The 17,436-nt window shown below is 36.3% G+C and overlaps 1 protein-coding gene across 1 annotated transcript; it reads left to right on the top strand.

The window, feature by feature from the left end:
- The first annotated feature begins 476 nt into the window (after positions 1 to 476).
- LOC149161213 (uncharacterized) lies at positions 477 to 3,977 on the top strand. The gene has a single exon (XM_089434809.1). The coding sequence runs from the start codon at positions 477 to 479 to the stop codon at positions 3,975 to 3,977; it is 3,501 nt and encodes a 1,166-aa protein (XP_089290935.1).
- Positions 3,978 to 17,436: the final 13,459 nt, after the last annotated feature.

Raw genomic sequence — 17,436 nt, 5'->3', positions numbered from 1 at the left:
ATCAACTGCTAAATACCTTATCAGACCTCAATAAAGACAGATCTCACCCTCTCTGGATTTCGGGTGGAGATTACAACATGATCGCTACTATGACGGAAAAGAAAGGAGGTAGAAACAATCCTAATGCTGATGATGGCCTACTAAAAGACTTCATTAACATCAACTGGCTCATGGACATCCCATCTAACAATGGCCTCTTCACTTGGTCAAATAAAAGAACAGGTATTCATCAAATAGCTTCTCGCCTAGATCGTTTCTTAATTTCAGATAATGCTGCCCAAGCCGGTGGAGAATTCACAGCTTCTATTCTCCCCTACTCTTGATCGGATCACTGGCCGATCGAGCTGCAGTGGAGTAGGCCAGGTAATCAAACTAGACGTCCATTCCGCTTTGAGGAATTCTGGTTTACTCATCCGGAATTTGATCAGATGGTTAGAACAACCTGGAAAAGTACCAATATAACTGAAAGCACAAGAATGGCAGTTTTTCAACAAAAACTAAAAACGCTCAAACTAGCCATCAAAAAGTGGAATCACAAAACCTTCGGCAATATATTTGAAGATCAAGCCATCCTCAATACTGAAATGAAAAAAATTCAACAGATCATAATCACTGAGGGTCGGACGGAGGAACTTTCAAGAAAGGAGCAAGACATCGAATCAAAAATTCTGGAGCGTGCCAAACAGGAAGAAATTCTATGGAGGCAAAAATCCAGAATACGTTGGCTCAAAGAGGGGGAGAAAAACACAAAATTCTTCCACAAAACCACTGTTCAAAGGCGGATGATTAATCAAATCACTCATGTTAACAATGAGCATGGAGAACGGATGGAAACGCATGAGGGGATAGAGAAAGAGTTTACAAGCTATTTCAAAAAAGCCCTTCAAGAGCCAGACATCAACAGGATTCCAGCAATCAACAAAATAGCACAAAACATACCCAGACTCATCACGGAGGAACACAACAGTCTTCTAATGAAACCTATCACTCCACAGGAAGTCGAAGAAGCAGTGAAGCAAATGAAAGAAGGCAAAGCCCCGGGACCGGATGGCTTTACTGCAAATTTCTTCCACAAATTTTGGGACATGATTAGCACGGAAGTATGGCAGGTGGTAGAGGAATCAAGAGAGCGCAGATGGATGTTTCCAGGACTAAATGCAACATTCATTGCTTTAGTACCCAAAGAAGAACGATCCAATTCCCCGGACAAATACAGACCCATAGCACTGTGTAATATGATATACAAAATCACTTCAAAGGTTATAGCCAATAGGCTCAAGCCGCTTCTTCCTCTCATCATATCTCCGGAGCAATCAGGCTATGTAGAAGGGCGTCAAATTACTGATGGCATTATTCTCACACATGAGCTGATCCACTCTCTCAAATCAACCAAGAAACCAGGTATGCTGCTAAAACTGGACCTTTCAAAAGCTTTTGATAGCCTCAGTTGGGCTTATATCCATAAAATTCTTACAGCTTTTGGTTTTGATCCCTCCTGGGTCCACTGGATCTATAGCTTAATATCCTCTGCTTTTTTCTCGGTTCTAATCAATGGTATCCCCTCACCCACTTTTCGTCCCTCAAGAGGAATTAGGCAGGGGGACCCCCTATCACCTTTTCTCTTCATCATCATGGCTGAAGGCTTAGGTAGAAGCATCAAAGAGGCTAAGATCCACAGAAGAATAAAGGGGCTTGCTTTTCATAATTCTCCGGGTCACACACATCAGCAATTCGTAGATGACAATATGTTGTACGCCCACCCCTCAGTCCAAGAAGCCCGCCACATCAAAACCATTTTAAACAACTTCTCTGATGCTTCAGGTGCTCTCATCAATCGAGTCAAATCCCAAATCTTTTTCTTCCACACCCCTGCTACCACCCAAAGAGCAATCAAGCGTATCCTAGGCTTCCCCTCTGCTTTCCTGCCATCCAAATACCTTGGAGCCCCGTTGATGAGTTCAGCCCTTAAGCACTCCTCATGGAAGCATCTCCTGGAAAAACTAGAAGCTCGGTTATTTCTCTGGACCAACAGATCTCTGAATATGGCCGGAAGATTAATTCTTACAAAATCGATTCTTCAATCGATGCCCTTATACCTCTTTTCCATCCTCGCTGCCCCCAAGTGGGTTCTTAAGGAGATCAGATGTCTACAGAGGAAATTTTTATGGGGAGGTTCAGGTCAGAACAGAAAGTGGGCTCTTCTTAAATGGGAGAAAGTTTGTTTGCCAAAGTATGCAGGAGGTGCAGGCCTCAGAGATCCTGATCACAGCAACCAAGCTATGGGAGCGAAGCTCTGGTGGCGTTGGCTGGCTTATCCAAATACCCCTTGGGCTTCTCTCTGGACTGCCAAGTATGCTGGCAATTACCCTTTGGAGGACAGATTGCGCATGACCGAAATAAGCCCAGGCTCTGTCATTTGGAATGCTGCAATTCATCACCGTTCCCTGATACAGAACCACTGCTTTTGGGAAATTAACAACGGCAATACGGCTCGTCTTTGGGAGGACTCATGGCAGCAAATGCCAAAACTCCAAGACATTCTTCAAGACCTACCAATAAATGAGAGGGAAACCATCCAAGCAGCTAAAGTTTATCACGGCTGGGTCAGTGAAGCAACACATGAATACCGTCAATGGAAAGACACAACTCAGCTCCTACCTCAAGGCACTGAACCTATTCAACAGCTTCTCAAAACGGAGCTTCAAAAAAGGCAAATAAGAGTCTCGAATGAACCAGACATTCTCAGATGGGGCTATGAAGAAAAAGGGGTTTTTTCCACCAAGGAGGCTTACAGGATAATAACACAGAACCAAACACACAAAGATAGCTTATGGGAAAAAGTCTGGCACAAACTGAACTGGCCAAAGGTTTCAACTTTCCTCTGGCTTCTTTGTCATAACCGAATCCTCACATGGGACAATCTCAGAAAGAGAAGTTTCTTAGGACCGTCCATATGTTTTATGTGTCGAAAGGAGGAAGAATCAGCGCTTCATCTCATGCAAAACTGCCCGCTGGGAAACAAATTATGGGAGAAAATTGCTTTCAGATGTCAGAAAGAAAGAAGAATTCACCATGACCTCAAAGGTACCATCAACAAAGGAAGTCCTGGACCATTTCAAAGCAATATCCTCAATGCATTATGGATTCTCCTACCAGGGCTCCTCATGTGGAATCTGTGGAAAGAGCGTAACAGAAGGATATTCAAGGATCAAACAATGCCAGTGGAGAAGCTTTGGACCCTCTTCCACAAAAATATTATGGAAACTCTTTTCCTCAAAGATTGGAACCCCGAAGATTACCCCACTCTTCCTCAAGAAAAAGTGATATGGGATAACTGGCAAATGAACAGGCCACACTCCCCACCTGTAAGTATACATCCAGCAATCAGCAGAAAAGATTCTGGATCTTGGAGGCCCCCCCCAGCAGGAATGATCCAACTCAATTTTGACGGAGCCTGTAAAGGCAATCCTGGGCAAGCAGGTTATGGAGGCGTTTTCAGGGACAACAAAGGTCATTCACTGGGTATCTTTCTGGGTTCTATAGGCTGGGATACTAATAACTCAGCGGAACTAGAAGGATTGTGGCGAGGTCTGAGAATTGCGCATACCAGAAATCTCTTTCCCCTAGTTATTGAAGGGGATTCGCAGATTCTCATTCGAATGGCCACAAAGCTCCAGAACGGATCGCCTGTTCATAAACTGAGTAGCAGTTGGCGAATGTCCCAGAGGTTGGAATCAATTGCTCATTGGCTCTCACAGCATCAAGCCATCACCTTCAAGCATACAAGACGAGAAGGAAACAAGATGGCGGATCTCCTCGCCAACATTGGAGTGGAGGCAAAAGAAAACCATTATGAAGGAACCATTGTTGGCCTTCCCTCTCGTGAACAGAAAAGCAAGTTGCAAGATATGATCACTCAGGAAATATCTCTGATGAGCGATCCACACCCGGATGCGGGTGTTAGTACTTGGCATTAACTCCAATGCTTAAGCCACTGGGAGGCAGGACGGATCCTCATCCCCTGCGCGTGGAGAGCTTTGGTAATTGCTGTGAGTATTGCTGTCATCGCGGTGGTCATCGGACGACAGCATTAACTCAGCAGCAGGGCCGACGGGACATGGCATTAAGGATGCTACCGGAACGGCGTCGGAGAGCATTCATTCCTGGAGGGGCAGCGCAAGGTTTCAAGCGAATGCAGAGGAGCCGACGGGACGCGGCCTTAAGGCCAACTCAGAGCAGGCGTGGGATGGCATTAACGTCTGGTTTGGTGGCACAGAGCTCCAAGGGTAGCAGGGGAGGTGCCAAGGAACTCCCACGCGCTGCAGTTATGACAATTTTATTATTTATAGGAACCTGCCATTGTATTCTGGCTCATCGCGGGCAAATTATGCACAGGCGTTTCGGAGGAAGCTATCCCGCTCATTCTCGTAGAGATTCTTGCAGTAAAGGCGGTTCTGCTGCTTCTGGCAATATGCCAAGGGATAGAGGTATCCCCAGAAGAGGGGGAAGATCTGGGGTGAGGGTAAGCTCGGACAGGGGCAGTGTGCAGCCTGTTTCTCCAATCAACGAGGTGCCCCCTTCACCAGATACGGATGATTCTGAGCAGGAGTGCTTGCTTCCGCAGGGCACGTATCAATCCTTTCGCTTTCGCTTCCCAAGCCGCCTAGTGCATCCAGAAGTTGTGGTAAATTTCTCAGTTTTCATCACGGAAGAGGACCCTAGCTCCCCTCCCCGAGCTCATGACAATGATGTTTTTATTGCGGATATGACGGGTCTGGTTCACCGGACGAGACGCGATGCTGAGGTTCCAGCACCCAGCGTTTTAGCGCAGCCAGCAGAACCACGGGAGGACTCAGGCAACGATCTCTCTATTCAGGAAATTCTGCAACTTCCAGACTTGAATGTTGCTGAAGACGTCCCAGGTGTCCCAGTTCCCCCTGATCCTGAGGAAGGGATGGTCATCTGGATTGACTCCCCCAGCTATGGTGACAGCGTTCCAGCGGACCCGGCCAGCCAGCTTACATAATATACTCCGGTGATTTCTTCTGGTTTTGGTCTTAATGTCTTCGTTTCTTATGTCTTTCTCTAGCTTTTTCAACTCTCTAGCTTTCTACAGATACTGCTGCTGGTTCCAAGTCATAGCAGTAATCTTTTTTTGCTTTAAAGCTCACAATGTAATATGGCACTACTCTATTAGTGGCCACATTATCTCTGTCAGTAGGACTATTAGTTTTTTGTCTTCAAGAAATCATAGGGTAGATAGTGATTCTGGGTTTCAAGTAAAGGCGGATAGACAGATTGTCAAGCCTTTTCAGCTCAAAGAATGGTCTCGGCCTCTTTTGTAAAATCTAAAAGCTCTGTAAATATTTTCCTTTTTTAATATATAATTAGCACTTACTTAGAAAAAAAAAATATTTTCTTAACTTTGTAAAAAAATTTAAAAAATTCATTATAAAAGAACATGGCAAAAAAAACAAAAAAACAACTTGTTTGGAAAGCACTTCAAAAATAACATCCTACGATGAAAAACAAGAAGAGAAATAAGACAACTTTAAAAATTGTTAAATAATCAACATTTTTTTTTGTGCATACTAGGGACATAAGAAAATTTAAAGTTTCAAAAGTGTCTTTAAAAGATGTTGAATGCTTATGTTAAATGTTTTTCAAAATCCACATGAAAATCACCAACATTTTGAAAAAAGTGTTCATATTTGATACATAAAAAAAATTTAAGTGTAAAAAATATGCTTAAAAAAATGTATTCTGAATCAACACTTTTCAAACTTGATTGATTTTTTTGCTACCTCAAAAAAATGGTTAACCATATTAGCTCCCATTTTAAAGTTTACACTGTTTAGATGTTTTAGTTATGGCTTTGGCATATTTTATAATCTATATTTTAATGCAAGTGATTTAAACTTTGTAGAATATAAGTGTTAATGTGCTTTTAGGTTTCGATCAATATTCCATTTTGAAACTTATAGTTAAGTACCTCCATCCTTATATTTCTCATAGTCTCAACCAATACTTGTTTCTCTACTCTACTCTATACATGATAATTTGAATTTGTTTCAGTATTATTACAACACAACCATATTTCCTCTCCCCTTTTAAGACTATATGATCTTGGAGTGTCTTCCATGTCTAATTCTATTTCAAATCTACATTCTATTCACCAAAATTTTGTTAGGTGATATTACGTACTAGCCTAGATCCATATAACTCCAGATCTATCATGCGCCGCTAGGGATCAAATCCCCCGAGGTGCAAATTTTCTTTTTGGAGCATGGAATTTGAGGAAAGGTGTGCACCTCGAGAGACATCATCCCTCTTGGCACATGATAGATTCAAAGTTAGGTGGATCTTGGTTGGTTCCAGTTGAGGAAAAAAATGACACATTTTTAGATTATCATTATTATGTATATGTTTGAGATAAACTTCATACATTGAAATTTACATTATTTTTTCTTTGTTTGACATGACTATATCATTATCTTCCTTAGTTTTGTTTTTGTTTCTTGCCTTGAATGGTTTGTACATCCGCGCTTCAACGGTTTGAGTCGTTTGTGTGTTTATGTGTTTGGATTTGGATGGTAATGTTTGTGAATGTTACAATTGTTGTGTTATATTTCTATATGTGTATGTAATTGTCAGTTAGTAATTAGTTGGCAATGAAGAAGGGAGGCAATCTTGTCAATAGTTTGCAAGAGGATTGATACTGCACATATATTTAATTTAATTTTATGTATCACAACTTTTGACAATTAAATATTCTTAATAGTGTCCTCCCAAGTATTACTAAATATATTTTGAAGAGTAATTTTAATAATTTACTGCATCAAGATTACTCTTGAAATCATTTGTTTCATTGCTAATATTTGAAATAATTTATTTCCTCCAAAATATTTTGATGATTTTTTTAATCTATAGTATGTTTTGCAAAAGTCAAGAAATAATGTAATTTTGATTTTTTTTCAACTAGTGGTCAAATTTACAAAATATTTTCATTATTTCTTAGTTTTTCTATCTTTTCATATCGATTATATGAAAATGATAATTGATATTGTAAACCATTCAATTCTTTAACTCGAACTATTGTAGTAAACATCATAGATCCATCTTAAGTATCCAATCACTTTAAGTTAATGTATCATTATACATTGAGTTACATCAAATCAGAAACCATCATCTACACTGAAATCAATGCATCTGATGCACACAATTAAATAAGATTAGAAAAAATCTACACTGAAATCAATGAATTTAATGCAAGAAATCAAATAAGATTAGAAAACAACATTTTCACTAAAATCAATGCATCTAGTTCAAGCAATCAAATAAGATTAGAAATCAACATCTACACTAAAATTAATGCATCTAGTGCAAGTAATCAAATATGATTAGAAATCAACATTTACACTGAAATCAATGCATCTAGTGCAAGCAATTAAATAGAATTAGATATCAGCATGTAAACTAAAATTAATGCATATATTGCAAACAATCAAATAGGATTAGAAATCACCATCTACACTGAAATCAATGCATCTAGTGCAATAATTCTTCTTCCCTCTCTCCCCCCTCCATCTATATCTATATCTCCCTCCATCTCTCCTTCTTTGTCTCTCTATCTCACCTCCCTCCCCAAACACACATGCTTTCTCCCTCCATATCTATCTATCTCTCCCTCTCTCTATCTCTCTCTTCTTCCCTCTCTTCACCTTCCATATATATATATATATATATATATATATATATATATATATATATATATATATATATATCTTTGTCTCTCTTTTTAATCTCTATATCATCCTCAAAACATACACACTCTTTCTCCATATTTATCTATCTCTCCATCCCTATTCCTCTGCCTCTCTGTCTTTCTTCCCCTTCTCTTCCTCTGTCCCCCCTTCTATCTCTCTTCCCTCTTGCTATACTCACTCCCTCTCTCTCACTCTACCTTTCTCTCTTTGCGTCTTTGTTCTTACCTCCCTCTTTCTCTTGTTGAAATGTGGCAACAAGAATATTCCAATTTTAATTTGTCCTTGAATTAAAATTCAAATTTAGTCTCACGAGCTACTTGGCAATAATTAATTAATTCATTGGATTAATTATTTGGATAAATTCAAGTTATAAGTCTTTCTGAATTCATGCAAGAGTTATCCCTTAAATTAAGGATATAAGCCTTAAATTAAGGTGATAATATTGATTTATATTTGAGTTGTAATTAGTTAACTCAGTTTACTGAGTTAAGTCCAATTAAATTAGTTCCAAACTATTTTAGGAACTAATTGTGAGTTATCAGCCAATTGATGCATGCTTGCATTCAACTAATGTACTCCAGATAACTGAAGATTCCTCCATATGTAACTCATGCATGTCTATTCTGAGAAAGACCCAGTTGAGCTAAATGTCAAGGACAATGTACTATCAATTGCATGTGTTTTCCTATAAGGGAAACTCATGCATGCAGTCAAGATAAGGTTCCTTGAGGATTGCGCAGTTCTGATAGCAGGTGAGATCAGGAGATCATCCACTTGGTGAGGTGAGAATCATCCACTAGGAACAACACAAGGAAATAGGAGCTTGGAGGGTAGAGAGGAAGGCTTGTGAGAAGCTAGGATTGCTTGTGAGCATCTGTGAAGATTGTACCTAGTGCTGGCTAGTTGTGAGAGCTAAGGCTTTGTATAATCTCTATGTATTTCCACCATGTATGATAGTACAGATAGTGGGGTTTTTAGCTAAGGCTTGCCACAAATTATTCATGTGTTTCATGTGCATTGAATCTTCTTCTTCTGGTTATATTGTTCAGCTCGATCTTTAAGCTTCCGCAAAGTGATAGTAGAAGTAGGTTATAGTATTATGATTTGGTTATATTGCATTATCGAGTTAATCTACAGTCAAATTTTCTACATGGTCTTAGAGTGAGATTTGTAGAAAATTTGCAGAATTTCTACATCTCTCCCTTCCTCTCTCCTTCTCTCTCTCACATTCAATCTCTCTTCCTTCCTCTCCCTCCCTTTCTCTCTTGCCTCCCTCCGTCTCTCCCTGTTATCTCTCTATCTTTGTCTCTCTTTCTCTCTCTTCCCTCCAACTCTGTCAGTGTCTCTCCTTCTCTACCCCTCTTCTCTTTATCTCTCTATCTCACCCCCAAAAATATACACTCTCTCTTCATGTCTCCCTTGTCACTTCCTCTCTCTCTCTCTCTTTCTCTCTCCACTTTTCTCTCTCTATGTGATTCTTCTTCCCCCTCTATCTTTCCTTCCAACTACATTTATCTATCCCTCCCTCTCTCCTCATGTCTCTCAAGTCCTCTCTCATCCTTCCTCTCTCTCTCTTTCTGTCCCCATCTCTCACTCACTCTATCTGTCCACCTCTATCACTTTGTGTTTGTTCTTCCCTCCCATATATATCTAGAGTTAATATATATCATGATATATTAATGTATATTATAATATAACCAATTTAAATGTATATTAAATTTAATATTGTATTAATCCTAAGTTATTAAATTTATAATATTGATATTATAATATATTAATATTAATATTAGATTTAATGATATTTTTTACATGGCATGATAACAAAATTTTCAAATATTACAACTTTGAAGTGGAAATATTTATGTCTTTAGAGATTTTAATATATCCATAGGATATGGTTTTACTTTTAAAGATTCATTTTACAAATATTTAATAAAAAGAAACATTAAAAGATTTTGGAGAAAGATTTTCGATTCTTTGTGTTGAAATAACCTTTTTACTTTATTTTACAAAATGGTATTGACTTTATTAAAGAGTAAAGATGTTTAAAATTTTACTTGATTTGGAATTTTAATGTGGTAAATTTTTTTGTTGAAGGTAAATTTATGATTCATTCAAATTCAACGTATATGATAAAATAACTATTAAAAGCATAAGATAATACAATTATCTTATTGGTTTAATAGTTATTTTATCATATACGTTGAATTTGAATAACCATATAAAACATTAAAATTAATGATTTTGTTTTTATATTTTATATTTTTTTATTTTGGTTGACATGAGCAAAATTTCAACTTCGATGATGAACATACAGGGTTATACATCATACTAGGCTATAGAATGCGCCTCTCGCCACAATCATCTAGATAAGCTTCTACATACATACATACATATACATATACGTACATATGTATGTAATTTAAAACATTCAACATTATGTACTCATACATGCCACTAGAGACATCCTATTTTTTGGCCTAAGAAGACACAATGTTGCAACCAACGCTCTAATATCATTATGTAACATAACCAACCCCCAAGGTGACTTTATAGAAGTGGGGTATCAAAATGTTTCTCTTCCTAAAGCTAACTTAGACTAATTTTTTTGATGTTACCATCATATTTTTTCTCTTCAAGATCTTTCCAACAATATACATTTTTCTTCATTCTATGTTTTGGGCACAAAGTTATGGCCCTCCAAATATTTGCTAGCTTATGTCCCATTAACATCCATAATACTAACACATGGTAGTAGTTCCATGTTTCACCATTATTCTACACCATGTCACCAAGTAAAATGGACGGCACATCGTAATCAGGTGCCAATGAATCACCACCATACTTATCCAATGAAATCAAACTTTCTTTGTTTATTAATAAAGAAATTCTTTTTTAGATTGAATGGATAATGAAACCAAGTATAAAATGTTAATTAGTGAGTTAGCATTGTTTTATTTTTTAAAATGGTAAAATATAGACTAACATAAGTATATAAATTAAATTGTTGATAAATGTTGATAAACATTAAAACATTTACTTTAAAATACAATTTCTATCACTCAAATTAAAACAATCATAAAAAGATGTAACTATTATTTTGGAATATTCTATAATATATGGTAGATATTAAGTATATGTCATTAATCTAATAAATCTTTATAATTAAATTAAAATTTTGGAAGACATAGATATATCTATGGGCATATTCTTTTTTAAGTCGCATATCCATTCATAAAAGATTAATTTATTAGAACATATTTCATGAGCTATCAAATTGAACAATAATGTTATTTTAAAGATTCTTTGAGGTATTATTTTTATAATATTATAATGTCCATTTTTATAACAAATTACATTCATGGTAGATTTTAGATTTATGTGGCGTGCCTTTGTAAATAAACAGTTCATATCTTCCATAGTGATATTTGAAAACATTTCGAATCCACAAAATGATCCATCTTATTGATATTATAGATAATTAGATTATAAATATTATAGAAATTAATAATATATTTGTATTATTATAATAATATTATTACATATAATAATAATGTATATGTATTATGAATTATATTATTAATGATATTATTAATAATAATTTCTTTAATAATAATAATAATGACATTAATATTAATATTTAAATTATGGATAATAATAATAATAATATAATTAAAATCAGATTATAGATATTATATTAATTTTAAACTTTTTCATTATTTTAAGATTATATTTTTTAATAGATTAATCATGTTCTTTAATAAATTAAATATTACTATATTATCAATTTTCATATAATTTAGGATTAGTGATTTTTATCAACCATCTCAAAACTGGATCCACTTATGGATTCGAAATGTTTACCACTTTCAAACATCACTATGTAAAATCCAAATTCTTTATCTATAAATTATATTATTTTCATTAAACTAAATTATACTCTTGTAATTTTCCTTTTATTGAACTAATTAATTAATATTTTTCTACTTCTGTATCTCACACTTCTAAAATATAAACAAAACATTATAGATTGAGGTATGTCATTACACCAAAATATGCATGAATTAGTAAACTTCCAAACCCTTACTATTACATTGAGTCGACAATTAGCCCCATGTTCCCAAGGTGGATTCTAAAATATAAACAAGGCAGTGTATATTGAGATTTTCTTGCATGAATTAGTAATCTTCAAAACCCTTACCATTACCTTGAGTGGGAGGTTAGTCCCATGTTTCTAAGGTGGCTTCTAAAATATAAACAAGGAAATATATATTGAGATTTTCTCCTAGGTATTAGTAAACTTCCAAAATCTTACCATTATATTGAGTGGGCCATTAGTTCCATGTTCCCAGGGTGGTTGTTAGTCCACTTGTTGATTCTTAATGAGGCAAGCCTGACAACTACTCCAAAACCCATGGTGGGGATGAGTCTAGGTAATTGATTCTGAATGAGGTAAGTGTGACATTTACTACAACACCCCACTCAAAGACAACTTTGGCAATCAAATTTGGGCCAAGGCTTCAATACCATATTGATATTTTCAGATACACCAAACCCACAAGCATTAGTAAACTTCCAAATCCTTACCATTACCTCCCATAGGTATTAGTAAACTTCCAAACTGTTACCATTACCTTGAGTGGGTTGCTTCCACGGTGGTGGTGAGTCCATGTAATTGACTCCCAATGAGGTGAGTGTGACAATTACTCTGAGAATATATATTTGAGAGATATGATCTTCTCATATTGTTATTCTATCAGGAATTAAGTTATTATTAGAGAATTGTGTTGTCTCACTATTCTATCTTTCTATCTTTCGTTGTTTGGTGGAAAACCAGTAATACAATTTCAGGCTTAATTGTGATTTTTGATTAGGTAAAGTTCAATTTTGACTATATAAATAGGTTCAACACCTTGAAAAATCTTTATAGTATTTGAATTGTGCAACTCAAACTCGTTATTTTAATAAATTAAAGAGAAAATATAGTGGAGGGACGCCATTTGTTGTGTATCGTCCCTGCCACAATGGCATTTGACAGGGAGATTGCCTTAGCAAAAGTATGGCACATGTCCAACAAATTGTGCCACATATCTAGTTTGGTAAGCACATTAAATTTCCCCTTTAACACTTAGTTTAGGGTTTTGCCCAACTCATTTTCTGCCATGACTTCACCACCTCGTGCTATCCTGTTTGGGCTTGGTGTGTGGGCACTGCACTCCACCGACTATGACTCCTCTGGGCTCCAGTACTAGTTCACCTATACTACCATTAACGTGCTACTCACTAGGCATTATTGTTTGGATAGGTTTGTTTCTACTTGAGGGTTGCGGCTATGGTTTCTTTACCTTGTTCGAGGGGATTTAACTAATGTGCTTGAATTTTTTTGTTCTAGCTCGTGGGGGGTTTACCAATATGATTGTTTTTGTTTTGATTGTGTGACCTGTTTCTTGCGAAGGAGCTCATGGGAGATTCAATTTAGTTCGGCGGTGGACATAAAATTTTTGATGTCCATTCTAGTAAGTGGTTAAAACTCATGGAGTTTTTTTGGGATTTTGCTGTATATTTTTTTGGGTTTGTGCCAAAATGCTATTTTTTTTGTGTTTGTGTTGCAGGTAATCTTTCTAGCTGTCGTAGAAGTCGTATGGCGAGACTTGGGGTGATGTATGGACATGGTGGTGGCTTTTGCGGCTCTCCAGTAGGATTCTAAATCCTACCAACGAAACACTATATGTTTTTCAACACTTGAATTTGTTGTTGGGAATTTAGCTCTTGTTGCACTATTCGACAGGGTTTATGGTTTAGGGTAGGGTTCGACATGGTTTATGGTAGGGTTTATGACTAGATTTGGCTTGTTGATGCTTTATTTGGCTTCATTTGGCTTCATTGGGCTGCGAGGGTTTTCCCGGCTATAGTGGTCTCACTGCACATGCACTTTGTTTGTTTGGTTTGTGGGGTCTTGTTTGTTTGGTTATTCATGTAGTTGCAGCTCATAAATAAGTCTAGTTATTCTTGGCTTCATTGGGCTGTGAGGATTTTCTTAGCTACAATGGTCTCACCGCACATGCACTTTGTTTTTCTAGCTCATGGGGCCTTGTTTGTTTGTTTATTCATGTAGTTTTGTCTCAAAAATAAGTCTGGATATTCTTGGCTTCTTTGGGCTGCGAGGGTTTTCTCGGCTACAGTTGTCTCACCACACATGCACTTTATTTGTCTTGTTCGTGGGGTCTTGTTTGTCTGGTTACTGATATATTGAATATGTTTTATTTCTGTAAACTTGAGTTATGTATCATAAATAAGTGTGGTTATTCATGAAGTTGTGGTTCTGAAATGATTATGGGTCACTGTTGGCCAAACATGTCACTCGCTATAGCTTTTTGTAAAAAGAAAAATTTGTAAAGATGATACTTTAACTGTAATGCTTTGTTTCCAGCACAATAGTAATGCTCTGGTTTTTACAGAGTGATAAAATTATTTCAAACATGTTTTATGCTTTGTGATAACGTTCTTGCGTGGGATTTTCTCAAATTTGTTTTGATCTTATATGGAATCTTGCAGGAAATTGGGGATTTTGTTTAACATTTTTCATATCATATGAAATATTTTGTGTAATTGGTGATCTAATATGTTTGATTTTATATGAAATTATATGAGCAATTTGGGTTTATGTAGTAGTTGGAACTATGATGAGAATCAGGTACTAGATACCTTCTCTTTTTTTTTGGGTGATAATCTCACCAACTTGCAAGTATTTAATCTTTCCTTTTTTAATTTGGGAGTAGGACATGGATTGTAGTGGCTTGGGGGTGTCTCTAGTATTCTCTTGGCTTGTTGATGCTTCATTTGCTAATAAGGGTTTTATACTATCGAAAGTGAATTTGTTTTCTTTTTGGTTCAAGCATATCCTGTAAGGTTCAAACAATTCTTTTGGTCAATACTATATTCATTTGTTTATGTTTCAGCATTAGCTTTCTGTAAATTTGCAGTTTTCTTCTTTCAACAATTCTTTTGATCTTATATGGAATCTTGTAGGCAATTGGGGATTTTGTTTAACATTTTTCATATCATATGAAATATTTTGTGCAATTGGCGATCTAATATGTTTGATTTTATATGAAATTATATGAGCAATTGGGGTTTAGGTAGTAGTTGGAACTATGATGGGAATCGAATACCAGATACCTTCTCTTTTTGTTTTGGTGATAATATCACCAACATGCAAGTATTTAGTCTTTCCTTTTTTAATTTGGGAGTAGGAGATGGATTGTAGTGGCTTGGGGATGTCTCTGGTATTCTCTTGGCTTGTTGATGCTTCATCGCACATGCACTTTGTTTGTCTTCTAAGTTAACTTACAGTAAATGAGGTTTGATATGAGGTGTGAGGTTAGGTACTTTTACTGTTCATTATTTTATGGAATTTTCATATTAAAAGAAGTGACTTGTTCAAGATTTCATTATTCACTCATTTGTCATTTAATTAACAACTCAGTTATAAATGTGTTGTAAATAATTTGGTGTGTAGAGGCATAACAGAAAATCCCATTTTCATTCTTGGGTAAGATTTATTCATTATAATTGACTATTAATGTTCCTTCTAAAATGGATTTTGGTTACAATGCCACAAATAGTATGAAATAAAACAACCTAGGTTATAAGCCAAAATCTTCCTATGACAAGAAAAAGAGACAATCCATCCAAAATCCACATCATAATGTCGTTACAACCAAAAAAATATGACACCCCTATTTTCTATGGCCTTGAAAATCTTGAGTGCCAAAACTCCCTAAGTTGCCTACTTGAGCCAAGTAGGTTTGCCTACCTAATAACAATGGATTAGGATGTGGTGGATTACTGCCATATGATTGAGTCCAATTTCCCTTTCCAATCATGGATGAATTGAGTACCCATACTGACACTTGCGCTACTAACCCCTGCATTAAGTGGAGGTGTGTGATGAGCATACATAGAATTGACACCTGCTCTGGTAGGAATAAAGCAAGTGGGTAAACCCCCATTTTGATAGTGAGGGACTTGAATGTTTATGAGATCTTGGAATAATGGTGTATTATTTTCAATATTGTCCAATGTGTTTGACATCATCTTGGTTTCATCATTTATGCTTACATCATTGTCAACCATATCAATCATCCCTTGTTCCTTTTCAAGCATTTGTTTAGCCTTTCTTGCTTCCTTTTCCTGTCTTTCCATTTGTTTTTTATGGTCCTTCTCTTGCCTTACTTTCTCTCTTTCAAGCCTTTCATCTGCTCGACATTGTACTACAACAATCCTTCTTCTTCTTTGAAAAATACTTAGTTTTTTGTTTTAATTCCTCAATTTCAAATATCCTTTCTTTAGACTCAACTAATAGGTTTATATAGTTTTCTGATATGAGTAACTGTGAACTTCAGCCCAAACAAAGTCTAGTTGGTGTTCCTTTTTTTTTTTTTCATTGACACTCTCTCTACTGGTAGCTTTAGGAACTGACCAAGTAACTTCTCCACCCCTCCCATCATCATGTCATAGCTTGGCACTTGCATTTTAGTGTTCGAGATAAATGACTGAACTATATTGTTCTCTTCATGTGATGCCTCATTATGTGAACTATCTTCTTCCATTAATCTATTATCCACAAAAAAATGAAAAATTTAGTTGTTCAATTTTGCTGGTTGTGAAGGCATGTTCACACTTTTTTAATTGGTCCTTGAGACACTATTTTTGTTCAAATTAATAATGGCTTCTGCTAGCCATGATGGTGGGGTTACTTGGCTTGGCAATGTCAATTGGTCATTGTTTCTTCCTAGTTCAATATCAACAATGTCATTTTCAACTACATTGTTGTTGTCAACTGCGTGTTCAATAATGCCATTAAGAATATCAACAACAGAAGTTCTGTGTGATTCAGTTGGTAGAATGACCTCCATGTTACTGTCAATTGGTTCATGATTATATTGTGTTTCACTTACATGTTCATCATCATCACCATATACGTGTCCTTGAGAGAGGGAAATCATATTATCAGTTGCAACCACATCATCCTATTCATCTACTTCTTGCAATTCAACACCTTTTTGGACTTGCCATTCTTCTTGAAAATCCACATGAAACACATGGCTACAACTAGTATCATGCATAAGTGCATCATCATTTAGTGGCCAAATTCCACTCCTTCTAAATCCAACCTTGCTATCTGATGGCGTCAGAATGCTTTACTTGCAAGCTATGCTAGCTTGAACCTTTTCACCTCAACCCCTACATTATTTTCCATCCATGCAACACGCTCTGACCTGAAATATTTCTTGAAAGGGCCAAACGCAGTGACATCAAGGGGTTGCAATTTGTGAGAGTTATGAGCGAGAAATGTTAACAGGTCGATGCCCAAGTTGTTTGCTTCCTCAATTGTTTGCACAACAATGTGGCTTCCATGGCCATCTAATATCAATAGGTATTTGTTATTATGTGAGACACCACCTAGTACAAATGCAAAAAAGTGACAAGTCCAATTTAAAAAACAAAAATTAGTCATCCGTGCATGGGGATGTACATCCATGCATGCACCTAGTTCACAATTTTGTATATAGCTTTCAAAGTAATGTTTACCTTTTAATAGATAAAATTTTTGGATTGAAGCACTAATTGCATTGACACAACATATAATATTTATCCACTCATTTCT

Source organism: Pinus tabuliformis, chromosome 5_2 (assembly GCF_031772625.1).
Source record: "Pinus tabuliformis cultivar Carrire ecotype Pingquan chromosome 5_2, CPIR1, whole genome shotgun sequence".
Taxonomy (NCBI): domain Eukaryota; kingdom Viridiplantae; phylum Streptophyta; class Pinopsida; order Pinales; family Pinaceae; genus Pinus; species Pinus tabuliformis.
The sequence above is the reverse complement of the archived record's forward strand: the minus strand, read 5'-3'. Positions and strand labels throughout refer to the sequence as shown.

Coding starts and splice junctions, on each gene's coding strand:
- LOC149161213 (XM_089434809.1), top strand. CDS start 477: ATGGCAGTTTTTCAACAAAAACTAAAAACGCTCAAACTAGCCATCAAA.